The sequence below is a fragment of the Suillus subalutaceus genome (genome assembly GCF_016647625.1).
Source record: "Suillus subalutaceus strain FC151 chromosome Unknown DFJ58scaffold_154, whole genome shotgun sequence".
Lineage (NCBI taxonomy): Eukaryota > Fungi > Basidiomycota > Agaricomycetes > Boletales > Suillaceae > Suillus > Suillus subalutaceus.
The window spans coordinates 92,803-109,830 of NW_024540403.1; the positions used below are offsets into that span (position 1 = coordinate 92,803).

At 44.5% G+C, this 17,028-nt stretch overlaps 4 protein-coding genes across 4 annotated transcripts; 2 read left to right on the forward strand and 2 right to left on the reverse strand.

Annotated features, from left to right (window-relative positions):
- Nucleotides 1-231: 231 nt before the first annotated feature.
- On the reverse strand, nt 232-850 carry DFJ58DRAFT_733677 (uncharacterized protein; the record flags this gene model as incomplete). The annotated part of the gene is made up of 3 exons (XM_041386327.1): nt 232-349; nt 420-777; nt 826-850. 3 exons carry the CDS (start codon nt 848-850, stop codon nt 232-234), a joined length of 501 nt encoding a protein of 166 aa, XP_041238286.1.
- Nucleotides 851-2,572: 1,722 nt separating this feature from the next.
- Nucleotides 2,573-3,496, forward strand: DFJ58DRAFT_718685 (uncharacterized protein; the record flags this gene model as incomplete). Its single annotated transcript, XM_041384513.1, has 6 exons — nt 2,573-2,717; nt 2,791-2,933; nt 3,039-3,130; nt 3,179-3,227; nt 3,268-3,344; nt 3,367-3,496. 6 exons carry the CDS (start codon nt 2,573-2,575, stop codon nt 3,494-3,496), a joined length of 636 nt encoding a protein of 211 aa, XP_041238287.1.
- A 3,372-nt stretch (nt 3,497-6,868) lies between these two features.
- DFJ58DRAFT_733679 (uncharacterized protein) lies at nt 6,869-7,289 on the forward strand (the record flags this gene model as incomplete). Its single annotated transcript, XM_041386328.1, has 2 exons — nt 6,869-6,966; nt 7,025-7,289. 2 exons carry the CDS (start codon nt 6,869-6,871, stop codon nt 7,287-7,289), a joined length of 363 nt encoding a protein of 120 aa, XP_041238288.1.
- A 102-nt stretch (nt 7,290-7,391) lies between these two features.
- Nucleotides 7,392-8,502, reverse strand: DFJ58DRAFT_860869 (YIF1-domain-containing protein; the record flags this gene model as incomplete). The annotated part of the gene is made up of 5 exons (XM_041394027.1): nt 7,392-7,538; nt 7,603-7,650; nt 7,701-7,824; nt 7,947-8,149; nt 8,197-8,502. The coding sequence occupies 5 exons, from the start codon at nt 8,500-8,502 to the stop codon at nt 7,392-7,394; spliced, it is 828 nt and encodes a 275-aa protein (XP_041238289.1).
- Between the last annotated feature and the right edge of the window lie 8,526 nt (nt 8,503-17,028).

Genomic DNA, 17,028 nt, shown 5'->3' on the forward strand with positions numbered 1-17,028 from the left:
AGGACGGCTCATTCAATTACATTTACTAATAGCCGAAAGGCTGGGAAATGAACATAGTGTACGGATACTCCCCCTCCCTCTTAACTACTAGTTACAATAGTTTATTTTTATCCATCTCCTTTTCACTCGAGTGGCATTAAAGAGAACCTTACGAGTGCCTGTAGGAGCCAAAAAAAAAGTGAAATCACACACAACGGTAAATGCATGCGATGAACTAGTTGTATGATAAATTCAGGGAGCTCTGAGTCGACATTTATGTACTTCGCCCTTATGAATGGCAGTACGAAGAAGAACTTCACCAACAACAAGTGAAGTAATGGCATATACCACATCAGAAAAGCCTGTGATGCTTTCTGTGACTTCATCCATAGATACAAGTCATCAGTAAGTGTGTGTAATGAGGGGCAGAACTGACTTACCAATTGTTAAAAACACCAATATATCGCCCGCGGGTGACACAATAATAAGGTCTGGATGCTGCAGCCACAGCAGGCATGTTGTAAAGCATACCGTGGTAGAGGTAGACAAAGCAATTATCAGCCATTGCATCAATAATCTCTGTATATAGGGCTTCATCATGTTGTGCCCACCTGACATCAGCGTCTACCTCTCCAGCAAAGTATGGTGTGAGGGTGAAAGGCAGTATTTCGGGTAGCCGAAACAGTGCACTGGTAAAATTCCTGAGGGATGGATTAGGTGGCGATGAGGGTGTTGGCAGAATTACGCATGGACCAAGTGTGACCAGTGCAGTGTGCATGGCAGAGAGTGCAGGGCTGCCTAGTGGCAGATCAGTGTCTGCAGAGATGTGTTAGGAGAGCTACTCACCAAGTGTGACTGGTGCATTGTACATGTCAGAGACTGCAGGACCACCTGGTGGAGATCAGTTTTGGTAGAGGTGTTGAGAGAACTACTCATAAACTACAATGGACACAGCATGCACAATAGAGAGTGCAGGACCACCTGGTGGGCAATTATTTTCTGCAGAGGTGTTAAGAGAGCTACTTACATTGCGCATGAGGCTCAGACCCAACTCCTGGGCCAACCAGTGTCTGACCACCTTCAACACTTCAACCTGCTGAAAAAACTGGGGCTTCACTCTGAGGGAGAGTTTGGAGGAGAGGCACTTGGAAGTGTACAGCACTCGCAAAGGCAGTATCCAGGATCAGGTGGTGGAGATTTTTCCAAGTATAGGACTGGACTCGGGCCTGTAGATGAGCCAGGTTCAGACATCAGGAGTGAATTTGGTGGGAAGACATAAGTGATAAGAATGGTAACCAGCAGGCTGATTTATAAGGCTGCCGCACATCGAGCACTTGAGCATGTAATGCATTACTCAATTACTAATACTTTCACCTGACTCTTACCAACACATCTGAATTGTGCCTGTATGGTACTACTGTATGATCTTACATTGAATCTTGGTGAGTATGTGTCCTTGTAATGATGCAGAAGTCATGCACACTGTCCATCCCCGACATGTAGTTTCATTCAACAATGTCAAGCGCCGGAAGCGAGCCAAGCTTAATGTATACACCCCACCCAACCCAAATTCTCCTAGTGTTCACCAAACATACACATTTATATCACACAGTCAAGGCTTCCAGGCACACAGCTCTTGTGTTACCAGCTCTCAGATCACCGAACTTCATGTTGGAACTGAAGCTAGTGCAACAATGATCGATGAAGTTTTTGATGAGCAATTTGGTTATGATGCATGTAATGTCCACGACAGGGAGCATGTGGAGGGCGACAATAAAACTAAATGGAAATGCACAGCTGGTGTAGGTCTCCTTTTGTACCTACTAGTGATAAGCCCTTCTCACTTGTCCTTCAGGACCACCCGCTTTTATTATGGATGAATGATTGGGATATATTCTTACTTGAGCTCCTTTGGCATGAGGGTAGAAGTGATTATGCTGGTGCCACCGTGCCGTCTTGATGTCCCTCAATTTTGGTGTATTGATTGCTTGGGTACAGAGTTGTATTGTAAGGGTTGCATTGTCACCTTACACACCCAGAATCCAGTGCATCGCATTCAGGTGAGTTGATTCATACAATATTGGGACTGCACACTCATATTCAATGTTGGGTTAGGAGTTGTCAAACTCTTGTTTTATGGCAGTATCGCTAAAGGACCTAGGCCTACATGTGCAACTTGGACACTTTGCTGGAGATTCGTGTTTGTTACCTAAGTGAGCTTTCAATGATGATTTCACCCTCATCGATACTAACAGTATTCACACCATCGGACTGGATTTTTGTGGTTGTGAAACTGCTCAAACACAGACAAAGCAATTACTACGTGCCACCTGGTTTCTAGCTACAACCGTCGATCCACGCACTGCAGCAACCTTCCACATCCTCGAGCAATATCACCTTCTGTCATTTGAGTTAAAGCCTTCTGGATATGAGTTTTATCACTCAATTGTGCATCTGACTGATAACACTGGACTTCAAGTTCAAAAGGTGAGTTATCTGATTTTCTGCCTTATTGTATGTGTCTCATCACCTATGGCATCAGGATCGTTATGAGCCTTTCTTACAGATGGTCCATGAATGGCGTCACCTCAAGATGCTCAAACGAGCAGGCCGAGGACATGATCCAGCTAGTGTGGTGAATATGCAAAGCGGCGAATGCGCTGTTTTATGTCCCACTTGCCCTCAGCCTCTTGAAAACCTTCCAGACAACTGGAAAGATGTTCTGAATGACAAGAGGTGTGTATCATGCTCATACGTAGATTATTTGTTCATGCTTCACAATCCCTTGGTGGCTATATGCTCTCTTCGCAGCTATCAACACAAACTTCCGTCTCAAGAGATGTATTGTGTCTAAAGATACTACAGACCCTGTGCTCAGTCACGGATGGGCATACTTTGTAGATGAGATGGCATATAAGGTATACTTGCAAGGTCATGCTGGTAAGCCACAGGAGGTAAGCCATTCAATGACTCATTGTGATTCACTCTGACTGCTTTAGCAGAAAAGTACCTGCGCATCACATAACGCAGTCAATATGGCCAATACAAAAGTGTCTCAGGGACTTGCTGCAACTGAAGTGGGGACGATAGATTGTGCACAGCACAATGTGAAGTTGCCCAATGGTGTCGGAGACTTGCAGAAGGGTGAAAGGTGAGTTATACTAACTGGCAAGCAACCATCCATACTGACTGCACATAGATACAGTAATATGGATTATCTGTTTCTGTCAACCCTCTGTGGACACTGTGTCCGAAATGCTCAATGTCTCATATGATATCGCCTGCCAGTGGCACAAAAACCTTTGGGAATGCATGTCTACGATGCCTCCAAGCCTCCATCTGGACCCTCTTACTAAACTCATCAGGTTTTTACAATCGAATTGCCAGTTTCTCGTGCCTTTGCTCACTTATTCATTGCCAGATTTTTGTCCCCAAATTCCATCTGCTGGCGCACATTTTCAAATGCCAAACTACGTATTTGCACAACACTACTCCGAAAGATGGGCGAGGCTCATGAGGAGAAAGAAGCTCATAGAATAACTTTCAAGGAGCTAGATGGCGCATTGCAGCCCGAGGCAAGGCTCATGATCTACAGCAAGGTGTCAACCTATCTCTCCACCCTGACATCTCACCCAGCGTGTTTATTGCATCAGGCATTGATATCAAAGGTGAATAGTATGTAGTTTATTGATTATAATCTGGATGCCTCACTTATTCATTTTAAGGTGTCATCTGAAGGCAGATATTGCCCAGCTTGGCTTGCATGCCACGGACACTAAGAAAGCTGCTATACAGCATCAGCAGAACTCTCTGCAGCACAAAATTGGTGCATGGAGGCATGTCCAAGCCCTCTATACCCCTGCAGTCCAACTGTTATACTCATATTCATTCCAATCTTCCCTGGACCTCATCACACCAGACGACACAAAACTCTACTTGCCATCAGCTATATGCACTAAATCTATGCATTGCAATACTCATATTCAGGTTACTGAATGGGAGCTCCGTTTCACTCAGGCTGGGGATGCACTGGAGGAGCTAAGGCAGAGCCTCCACCTACATGACTATATGTGCACGTTTAAGAGAGACTGGGTGCGTGGTCAGAGTGCAAACACTCGCGCTCTAAATGCTTTGACTTGAGTGGATGCGAAGGTGTCAGCTGCAGCTAACAAGTATCATGCTGCTCATGGAGCATTATCTGCACTCACTCCCCCACTCTGAAAGGTCGGCTGGAATCTCAAGTACAAGGAACTCGACAAGACAAATGACATACACAGGCATGTCAGTGGCGAAGACAGGTGTAAGCGAAGGGAGAAGGCAGTTGTCATGGATCTGGCTAGTGGAAGGAGTCGGAGACGATCAGGATGAGGTGATACAAGACAGTAAGCTTTCCATGAATGTATGATTGACTGGGATACTGACACAGTTTACAGGTCTTAGGGTTGAATGGTGTAAGGCTCGGGCATGATCTATGCGATGGGCAGAAGAAGTCAAACTGCTTGATGAGGAGATGTGTAGGGTCCTCCAATTCCTTAGGTGGCATGCGGCATGGTGGCATGAGAAAGGCCATGAATGTACACTTAATGCTGCTGCTGCTGAACACGAGGGTCTGGTTGCCTATGTGTATCACCAGGCTCAACTTAGGCACACTATCGCCGACTGTTTTGAGAAGATGTGGATGGCACATCTGTCAATTACTTCTGACCCCCCCTCCTCCCTGTTAATTAGTTAGTTATCAAGTGCTTGTTGACATGTCAATAGAATTGAGTGATTTGCTATAGTGTAGAATTGTTCGTGAATCACAGAAAACATCAACTTCATGCAACTTGTCACATTATGTAAAGCACGCGGCGGGTAGTGTGCACTGTGTGATGCATTACGCTGCTTAGCCCCAGTGTCTTGTGATTACATTCGATTAATGCATTTACCTGCATCTTGTAGCTACACTTGTTAATGCACAATGTGTTTCTTGTAATTACACTGCATAATGCATTAAGCTACCATGATGTTGTGTATTTTACCATTACTGAATGAACAGCAGGTGTTATTACATGTATTCCCGCAAGCCTTATTACATATTGACCCAAATACCCTGCGTTTCATTACTACTCTCGCCTGTGCAATTCCAGATGTTCATGCAGTTAGATAAATAGGACTCAAGTTTCGTATTATCTCTTACTTCCCTTCTCTGGACATACCTGCTACCATTGTAGGAGTTACCTTAGTTAGTCTTGATTGTGCAATTGATCCCTTTTTGCTTTTCATCTCGGACGTGCCTTAACCGCTCTAAGTGCATGCTCTCTAAGGTTTCTATACCTAGGCCTTGTATAGACTCGGACCGCTACCACAAGTCTAGACTCAGCAACCCATACCTAGTTTTACCTCGCTATACCTAGTTATACCTAGACTTTCTTTACCTTGGCCTAGCCTTACCTGCTGCTCCCATTGGCATCGGACTCCTCTACTCATGTCAGTGTTCATCATCGGTTTCTCGCATTGGTGTCCATCATCGGTTTCTCACATCGGGTGTACCGTCAGTATCCCGCGTTGCATCGGACATTCTCAGACTCGGACCTTTGGTCAGTCAGAACATCTCAGGTCTTAGATCTTAACTCCTTCCTTTCTCTTCCCTCGCACTATTAGAAGGAAGTGCTTCAATAGCAGTCCCCTTGGGTCGATGTACTGCACTCGCACCCATTTGGATTTAGTAGGTTTGTTGGTATAGCTAGTTGACTACTATTTCTTTCACCACAGCGACATCAGGAACAGGATAAGGAGCACAATGATGTGCAGTGGTGTTCTATTCTTGAGTGGCTAGATGGTCTATGTTGGATAAGTTGGCACGAAATGAGGCCTTGGCAAAAGCATGTGTCTGTTGACTCGACTGCTCTTGCGGTGCAGGAAGAACAATGTCATCGTTCAGCTGAGTATTGACAATGCTTTGTTCAGTGACCTTGGGTGAAGGTGACATCCTAGTTGAGGCTTGTGTTTCGGATTTCGCTTGATGGGGGCTTGGGGGATAGTTCATCGAGGTCGGAGTCGAATGTTAACTCTATCACATCATGGTTGACAGGCACACAAGTCGGGTTCTTGACCTGAGTCTTCCGAGTGCACGTTTTAGCTCGGTTGGCAATGTTAAGCACAGGATTAACCTCTTCGATGAGTTCTGAGCCAGCAGATAATGTAGTTGGAGGGCAGATGCTATCTGCAGCTAATGTACTAGCTGGGATATATGATGTGGCCGCCTTGTAGCATAAATAGGTACTGTCCATGTCTGTGCACCAACAAGGCATGAAAAGCATGATGATAGACACACATAAACCAGCTGGCGTGAGTCAAGAATGGGAGGTTGAACGTTGGATATTGAATGATGGTAGTATGCAGGTGAGATGTGGACATTTGATATAGATCCCTTGGTAGGCCAACTGGGACTGCGAGTTTCAGTAATCATACAGCGAGGCCCTGAACATCCTCCTCACGCACCTCTTGAAGGTTGTGCCAGTTAGTTTGAGAAAGGATGTGTGTGTATTCCAGAGCTGGTGAACCAGGGTCACACAGGCAGGGACTGTGCACTCTTGACTTGGGCTGCTGGCCCCTGCTCCAGCAGTTGAGAGGATAGGCCAATGGCATGAGGGAGCATGATCACTGTGTAATATTCAGTGGCCATTGTTCACGTGCCCGCTGGTGTTCCAAAGCAAAACCGCAATGAAGCTTAGATGTAAATGCTGAAGGGTGAATGCTACAGCATATAAAACACTTTGAGCCATCCAGATAAGCCACTCACAAGCACACAGCAACATCGACAGGTGGGAAATATTGACGATCAACACTCTAGCACAGGAACTTCGGTCATGGCGAAGTCGAGAAGCGAATAGCACACCTTGCAAGGATGACTACACCGCAGAAATTTTCCCTCTTTATCATTGCTAGGCTCTTGGTAACATCAACTCTCAATTTGGATTTCCCAGGCGGACAAACTGATGATCGGTCTGGACACAGCACCATTGGATGAAAGTTCAAACAACTGTCAATGTCAGGCCTACAGGGCTTTCATACGAGGGGAGCTCACCACAGAGAACATTTGCCTCTTACTGGAATACTTCGCTCACAGAGACAGTCATGGCTTCTACACCAATGAAGGCAGCCTCCATGAAATCAATGATGATGACCTTGGAGGGGTCATGATAGCAACACTGGCAGATGACCAGCAAATTATCAGTGGATCTTGGGCCAAGACCACTCGGCAATGGGATTTGAAGGCAGATAAGAAAATTGAGGACACATGGGGTGTTTGTGGAGAGGATATGTGATTCAGAAAGATACAATCTCCCAATGAACTCAGCGCTCACAGCAGGAGCATATATAGCAGTCTATATTACCATAGTGCGACGACTCGAGAGCACACCAAGTATTCAAAGTCTTACCAAAATACCCATATAGATAACCTGCAAAACAACCCTCAGGAATAAGAACGTGATGCAGTGTTTTCTAGATGTGAGGTTGACAGTGCCTACATTGACGGGCGAGTCGGGAAGGACCACTAAGCGAAGGGAGCAGAGCTACACAAGTGCGAGTGTGAGTGTAAGTAGTGAGCAATATGTATGTTACATGGATGGGACATACTATGAATAAGGTGTTTGCAGCAAATGCATAGACAAATATGAGAGTGTGCTCGAGTGAGCAACAAAATGAAAAGGGTGCAATGGGCGGACTCACCCAACAAACTTGTATTTGCCATAAGCAATCAAATCCACTACTTGACCCGTGCCTTGGACATTGAGAAGGTAGCAGCCACATTGGACGAAGAGAAAGTCGATTAGGATGATGACGAGAGTGCGTGTTGCACTTGTGCGATTCCGGGGTGGAATCGTTCTTGAATACCGGTCTGTAGCACTGCTACGAGAATGTAGGTGACAAGTGCCATGACTGCATAACAAATGAGAGGGGATGGAGGATTGAAAAAAAACGCATGGGGTATGTAAAGGTCTGTACTGTTAATATCATCGCAAGGAGGTTGCCACTCTGTGTGACCAGCCTCTGTGCGACGGACTTTTTGTGTCCAAGGTTTGTGGTGCCAAGGAAATATGAGGAGCCGGAGTTTGTACATTACATAGGAGTTTGAGACATTGAAGTGGTGTTTTAGGACATTGACTGATATTATACTGGCAAACTAGTCATGGTGAGCAAGCAGAGTAAAGAGAAATTTAGAGCATGTACATTTTTGTGGACATAGTCATGCCCCACAGCAACAGCTGTTTGACCTAAATGCATCGAGAACTGAGCGGTAGTGTCATTCATGCTCCAAAAGTCGGGAATGTGTTGGAGTTGAGGACTCAAGATTAGTGGAAATGGAGGATGGTATTGAGTGCGTGTGGCATATTGTTGGTTTAATGGTAGTGAGCTAATAAAATGTTGGTAATCTTGAGGTGAGACTGGCATTGAAGGTGGTTCTGGTATAAAGGCCAGGTGAGTCGGAACTGGGTGTTGAACGTTGAATGTTGAAGAGGTGGAGGAGTAGGACATCATGGGGGTGGGTGAGCATGTCGCTTGCACACATGACACAAACAAACAAAAGCAAATCCCCGACTCCCCACATATTGCAGTAACATATCTCCATATTATACGAGTGAATGGACGTGCATAATATCCCATATGATACGGGCCAGCGGACCATGGGCCAAAGGTAGATATATCCTCGACTGTGACGGATGGGCCGGGAGTGTTATTATTCCCGATGGAGACGGGTTGGCCCAGGTGGGGAATATGTAAAGTAGATGGGTGGGCCGATGGACATGAATTTTCAATAGACGGATTGGCCGAGGTAGTTGGATATTATGTAGATGGGTGTACCAAGGTAGATATGTATCAAATAGCCGGGTATATCAAGGGTGCTTGTTATCACATAGACAGGTGGGCCCAGATATATATCATATTGGACAGGTGGGCCGACAAATTAATATTATTTTGTAGACAGGTGGGCCGACGTATTGGTATTATTTTGTAGACGAGTGGGCCGAGGGAGCGGTGAAAGATTTATTATATACGGGTGGGCCAATGGTAGACATATATTGCATAGACGGGTAGGCCGACATAGGGGTATACAGTGGCTCAAAAACTGTCCGCATGTTTTGACATTTTTCACTATCTATGATATTGTGTGAGAATGAACAAATTCCTCAAGGACATACTTATACCACATTGTAGTATGGCTTCAGGGCTTTTATTTGAGCCCTACACCGTGGGAATCGGCGGAGATATGGTGGAGATATAAGGCTTATAAAATGATGACTCATGTGGACAGTTTTTTGAGTGTATATTAAAACTATATAAATCATTATTTATGACACCATAAAAATCATGCCACTATTATATAAATTATAAAGTGGTGTCATTATGTTATTTTATGACTATATCTAACTATATAAACCAGAATATCTCATGTATCATAGTCATAATCACCATGAAAGCCATCTCCTCTGCTCAAAGAGATAATATCCTCTCTCTGTCTTATGCTGGCCTCTCTGCTCGCCAAATTTCCTCTAGAACTGGAATATGCAAGTCCACTGTGGCCAAGTTCATCAAAGAAAGCCACCCAGACAAGGAAAACTCTTGTGGAGGACGTCCATCCAAGCTTACCTCTACTGACAAAAGGGCTATTATCCAACATATCACTACAGGAAAGGCTGATAATGCTGTCCAAGCCACCCATTATATCAATTCCACCATCACTACCCCTGTCTCTTCACAAACTGTGAGGAATGTTCTCAAGGCAGCTCATCTCAAGGCAGTAACAAAGAAGAAAAAGCCTCTTCTCTCCATCAAACATAGGCAGAGAAGACTAGCCTTTGCCTTAGCTCATCAACACTGGACTGTAGAGGACTGGAAGCATGTTATATGGTCAGATGAGACCAAAATCAATAGGATTGGGTCAGATGGGAAGGTGTATGTATGGAAAAAGAAGGGAGATGGCCTAACAGACAGAGAGGTTAATGGGACTGTCAAGTTTGGAGGAGGTTCTTTAATGGTATGGGGCTGTATGGGATGGAATGGTGTGGGAATGCTTGCTGAGGTTGAGGGGAAGATGAATGCTGAGCAGTATGTGGACATTTTAAATGACCACTTGCTGCCTAGCTTGGCAGAATCAGGGATTGATGAAGAAGATATCATTTTCCAACAGGATAATGATCCCAAGCACACATCCAGAAGAGCTAGGGAATGGTTTGAAGAACATAACATCAATGTTCTTGACTGGCCAGCACAGTCTCCTGATGTCAATGTCATTGAACATCTCTGGGGAACACTCAAGAAAAAGCTTCAAGCCTATGAAAACCCCCCTAAAGGAGTATGGGAGCTTTGGGAGAGAGTAGCAGTGGAATGGGGGAAGATCACAGCTGAGGATTGCCAGAAATTAATTGAGAGTATGCCTAGAAGGATAGAGGCAGTAATTAAAGCCAAGGGAGGTCATACAAAATACTAGAATACCTGGTTATTACTGTAAAATACTTGAGTCAAAAAACTGTCCGCATGAGTCACCATTTTGTGAGCCTTGTATCTCCACCATATCTCCACCGATTCCCACGGTGTAGGGCTCAAATGAAAGCCCTGAAGCCATACTACAATGTGGTATAAGCATGTTTTTGAGGCATTTGTTTGTTCTCACACAATATTATAGATAGTGAAAAATGCCAAAACATACGGACAGTTTTTTGAGCCACTGTATAATATAAACGGGTGGGCCCAGGAGAATGATAATTGTAGACATGATGGAGCTCAGCTAGTTGTATATCATGGAGGTAATAATTCAAAGTCATCTAATGATGTAGTATGGCACAGAGCCTTGCACAGGGGTTAAGTGGAAACTCGAGCGAAGTGTACCGAGTTCCAAGACCCGGGTCTCGACAAACGAATATGTGATGTCCAGCACACTTCCGATCGTCTGGTATTTCATTGAGCAATATATGATAATAGATCTTTGAAAGCCAACATCATCCAAGCCTACCAAATGCCAAATGCCAAGTTCCAACTATCGAAAATCAAGTGAAGTGTACCAATATCTGAGCCCTGACTATCAAATCCCGACAATCAACCATTGAGTCCCAACTACCGAGTCTTGAAACCCGAGTCCCGAAGCCCGAGATTTGAGTCCTGAAACCCAATGCCTGACCATTGAATCCCAACAATCGAGTATCAAGTCCCGACCAACGAGTCCCAAATATTGAGTCCCGACCACCGAGACCCAACACCCGACACCCGACACCCGACAACCGACAACCGACAACCGACAACCGACACCCGACACCCGACACCCGAGATTTAAGACTCAAGTTCTGACTATGGAGTCCCAGATATTGAAAATCAAGTGAAGTGTACCGAGATCTGAGTCCAACCTGAAGGATTCCTTAGGCTGGACTTCCAAACCTTTGGATTTGTCCTTCCATCTCTATCCAAGCTTAAGGATTGATTCCTTAAGCTGGACCTTTGCCTTTCTGGCACTTCCTGTCTTTCCAAGACTTATGTCTACTTCCTGTTATCTCCGACTCCACCTAAGTGTAGCCTACCTCTGTTTGCTTCTACTCCAGACCTTGTCCATGGTAGCCTTTATTCTCCTGTCCTATAATCCTGTCCACTCCTGCTGACCTCCGGACCTTTGGATCTCCGGACATCTTACCCTTCGGATATCAAAACCTTCAGACATTGTAACCTTTGGACATCATGACCTTCAGACATCATAACCTTTGGACATCTTAACCTTTGGACATCTGAACATTCAGATGGCGCAACCTTCAGACGTCCTGTCCTCTGGACCACTCCTCCTATCTGATCCTGCTTTGGACTCTGTCCCTTGCAGTCTCTCCTCCATGTGCTTCCATCTAGGAAGCTTACCTTCAGAAGTCTTATCTTTGGACCCTATGCAGCAGGTGAAACTCCTCCAGAGTTTCCTGTACTTCTCTAGAAGTTCCTATACTCCTCTGGAAGGTTCCTGTGCTCATCCAGAAGTCCTCCAGCACTCCACCAGAGTAGCCAGCCTCCGGAAGTCCTTCGGACTTCATTGGATTTCATCTTGACTTCATTCTGAAATTAAGGGCATGTACTCAGGAAAGGTGCAAAATAAAATATACTGACTACCGAGTGCTGAGCACTAAGTGTCGAGTTCCAAGTTCCGAGTTCTGAGTGCCAAGTGCCCCGATGCTTTCGGGTATTAACACCCAGATAGCCCTCGCTCTCAGGGGCCCATCAGAATGTAGATCATCTCAAACGGATGTGATTTGAGTGAGATATGAGCAAAATACTATATACCGGGTGAATTTTGGCATCAGAAGTTCAATGCTTTCAGGCATTGACATGCAGATAGCCCTCGATCTCAGGGGTGTGGGAGAATTCAGATTGTCTCAAATGGATATAATTTGAGTGAGATATATGCAAAATACAATATATTGACTACTGAGTGCTGAGTACCAAGTGCCAAGTGCCAAGTGCAGAGTGCCCCGATGCTTTCAGGCATTAACACCCAGATAGCTCATGCTCTCAGGGGCCCATCAGAATTTAGATCATCTCAAACAGATGTGATTTAATGTGTCCCAAGTGCTGAGTGCCGAGTCCCAAGTGCTGAGTGCCGAGTGCTGAGTTCCGAGTTCCGAGTGCCGAGTGCCCCGATGCTTTCGGGTATCAACGCCCAGATAGCCCTTGCTCTCAGAGGCCCGTCAGAATTTAGATCATCTCAAACAGATGTGATTTGAGTGAGATATGAGCAAAATACTACATATCGGGTGAATTTCAGCATTGGAAGTTTGATGCTTTCGATGTTTTTGATGTCGGGTCTTGATGGTTTCAGGCATTAACATGTAGATAGCCCTCGATCTCAGGGGTGTGGCAAATTTAGATTGTCTGAAACAGATATAATTTGAGTGAGATATATGCAAAATACCACACACTGACTACCAAGTGCTGAGTACCAAGTGCCAAGTGCCGAGAACCAAGTTCCGAGTGCCGAGTGCCGAGTGCCGAGTGCCGAGTTCCGAGTGCCGAGTGCCCCGATGCTTTCGGGCATTAACACCCAGATAGCCCTCGCTCTCAGGGGCCTGTCAGAATTTAGATCATCTAAAACGGATGTGATTTGAGTGAGATATGAACAAAATACTATATACCGGGTGAATTTCAGCATTGGAAATTTGATGCTTTCGATGTTTCTGATGTCGGGTCTCGATGCTTTTGGGCATTAACATGTAGATAGCCCTCGATCTCAGGGGTGTGGCAGAATTCACATTGTCTCAAATGGATATAATTTGAGTGAGATATTTGCAAAATACTATATACTGACTGCCAAGTGCCGAGTTCCAAGTTCCAAGTTCCAAGTTCCAAGTTCCAAGTTCCAAGTTCCAAGTGCCGAGTGCCAAGTTCCGAGTGCCGAGCTCACCGATGCTTTCGAGTATTAACACCCAGATAGCCCTCGCTCTCAGGGGCCCGTCAGAATTTAGATCATCTCAAACGGATGTGATTTGAGTGAGATATGAACAGAATACTATATACCGGGTGAATGTTGGCATCAGAAGTTCGATGCTTTCGATGTTTTTGATGTCGGGTCTCGATGCTTTCAGGCATTGACATGTAGATAGCCCTCGATCTCAGGGGTGTGGCAGAATTCACGTTGTCTCAAACGGATATAATTTGAGTGAGATATTTGCACCATACTATGTATATACTGACTACCGAGTGCTGAGTGCCGAGTTTTGAGTTCCGATTTCCAAGTGCCAAGTGCCGAGTTCCGAGTGCCGAGTGCCCCGATGCTTTCGGGTATTAACACCCAGATAGCCCACGCTCTCAGGGGCCCGTCAGAATTTAGATCATCTTAAACGGATGTGATTTGAGTGAGATATGAGCAAAATACTATATACCAAGTGAATTTCACCATCAGAAGTTTGATGCTTTTGATGTTATTGATATCAAGCCTCGATGCCTTCAGGCATTGACATGCAGATAGCCCTAGATCTCACGGGTCTGGCAGAATTTAGCCCATCCCAAATGGATAAGAGTTGAGTGAGATATGAGCAAAATCCCATATACTGTGTGTATTTCAGCATTGTAAGGTCAATGCTTTCCATGTTTGCAATGTCTAGCCTCAATGCATTCAGGCATTCACAAGCAGATAGAACTTGATCTCAGGGGCCTGTCACAATTCAGATCGTCTCACACGGATAAGACTTGAGTGAGATATGAGCAAAATATTATATATCAGGTGATTTTTGATGTCAGGCCTTGCACCAAGGGTAAGCACATAGCACAACAGGAATAAATCCTGTTGTCCTAGTATCCTTATATATTGCATATACTATTGAAGGGATGTTGGGGATCATATTTTGCCTCAAACAGACATGATTTGAGGGAGATATGAGCAAAATACAATTTATTGGGTGTGTCTGAGCTTCGCAGGTTCAATGTCTTTGTTGTCAGCCTTGTGTGGGAAAAATTCTAAACATCAGGAGAAACATAAAAACACATCATCAGGGACTGCATCAGGTTTGCTATGATCACACCTATGTATAATATGATAGATTGGCTTCCAATGTACTGTTCCAGTCCCTGAACCAGTATCTGTCAGTGGTATGTATCTCTAAATACAAAAAAACTCGAAATTCAAGGCAATCACTGTGCACTGGTGCAAGAAAGTTACAATCACAAGATATATACATCAGCAAAATATGATTTTGCCACACGGTTACCAGAAGGTCACAAGCTTTGACAATGCTTACTAGACTAAGGATATGATTGTCTTAACTCAATAGTCTTAACTTGCTAGGCATAATATAAGCTTTCTTAATAACCATGACTGTCATATCTTCCATAATAATCCTAACCCTCACAGCTTATGTATTATGTAGTAATCAACAATCATATTAGACTATCAAGTGAAGACTATCGTGTAATGACTATCAAGTTAAGACTATTGTATTTTATTCTAAGTCTGTACAATAGACCTGTGATACTTGATGAGTGTCAGCCTGAACAGCATATTAAAGATCACACTATCATACTACACATAGGTATAACTATTGAAGACATGATGTAGTGCCTTATGATGTGTTTTTATGTGTCTCCTGATGTGTTGAGAATGTCCTACATTACCTCATATGTCCATGTGAGGCCATATGAATTCTGCGACACTCCTGACATTGAGGGCTATCCACATGTCAATGAACACAGTCATCTAGGCCTCACATTGAAATCATTGAAAGCATCAAACTCCTGATGCTGAAATACGATCCGAATTCTGAAGGACCCTGGAGAGTGAAGGCTATCTGCATATCAATGCCTGAAAGCATTGAGGCCCGACATCAAAATCATTGAAAGCATTGAACTTCCAATGCTGAAATTCACCTGATATATAGTATTTTGCTCATATCTCACTCAAATCACATCTGTTTGAGATAATCTAAATTCTGATGGACCCCTGAGAGCAAGGGCTATCTGGGTGGTAATGCTTGAAAGCATCAGGACACTCAGCACTCGGAAGGCACTTGGCACTTGGCACTCAGCACTCGGTACTTGGTACTTGGTAGTCAGTACTCGGTGATTCGAGTCTCGAGACTTGAGACTGGTGATTCACAAGTCAAAATTTGAAACTAATGTGTAGTATCTTATGTATTTCTGTACTCATTTCACTGACTACCGAGTGCCGAATCTCGGGTCTTGGGTATCAGGTCTCGGTACTCGGTATTTCCAGATGACAAAAATGTATATCATCTTAAATTTGAATTTTCTTAACTCGTAACAATGTATGAGTTTCCAGTTGAGTTTTGAATTTTGAGTTTTGAGTCTCTTGAGTCCCAAGTCTGGGTGTTCAGGGCTCGGGTTTCAGGTTTCAGGTTTCAGGTTTCAGGTTTCAGGTTTCAGGTTTCAGGTTTCAGGTTTCAGGTTTTGGGTTTTGGGTTTTGGGTTTTGGGTTTTAGTACTTGGTACTTGATATTACCCGATGTCGGCCCACCCGTCTATGTAAAATTCTGCACTTCAGCCCACCCGTCTATCTAATATGACCCCACGTCAGCCCACCCGTCTATGTAATAAATAATTCACCTCACCCTCAGCCCACCCATCTATCTAATATTACCCCACGTTGGCCCACCTGTCTATGTAATAAATAATTCACTTCACCCTCGGCCCACCCATCTATCTAATATTACCCCACATCAGCCCACCTGTCTATGTAATAAATAATTCACCCCACCCTTGGCTCACCCATCTATCTAATATTTCCCTACGTTGGCCCACCCGTCTATCTAATAAATATTTCACCGCTCCCTCAGCCCATCCGTCTACAAAATAATACTGATACGTCGGCCCACCCGTCTATATAATACTATTTGCTATACATCTCTCCTCAGGTCTATAATATATGTCAATCCTACTCTACATATTACCCACATGGGCCCACCCATCTCCATAATGATATTTCTCCCGGCCCATCCGCTATCATCGATGATATATATAACATCAGCATAGATGGGCCCACCCGTCTCCATCGGAAATAATATTCCTCCCAGCCCACCCGTCAACATCGGGTATATACATAACATCGGCCCATAATCCGCTGGCCCGTATTACATGGGATATTATGTAGGTCGGGTGACCTGTATAATACGGGATTTGTCACTGAAGGGGCTCGACTCCCAACATTGTGAGGAAGCTAACGAACATATATACATTCCAAAAGACAATAAATATTGACACAACAAGAAGTTCATCGTACTCTTGTCGTCTGATTACAGAGACCCTGGGCAAATTACGAGCCATGTCCATGGGGACCACTGCACAGGCTTCCTTGTGTCCTGTCTCCCCTTCCTCTACATTAAAGCGCTGTTTGGCAGACACCATGAGTGGCAACTCCTTCACGTGCTGTGTTGTGAAGATGTCTTGCAGCGTCACTTGAGCCTCTTTTATCAACCTACATCTGAAAGCACAAAGCCTGAGCTGTATAATGGTCCAATTATACAAGATCTGCATTGCAACATCCGCAGAATGAATTGACTCTTGCAGATGCAATATAAGTAACATGTC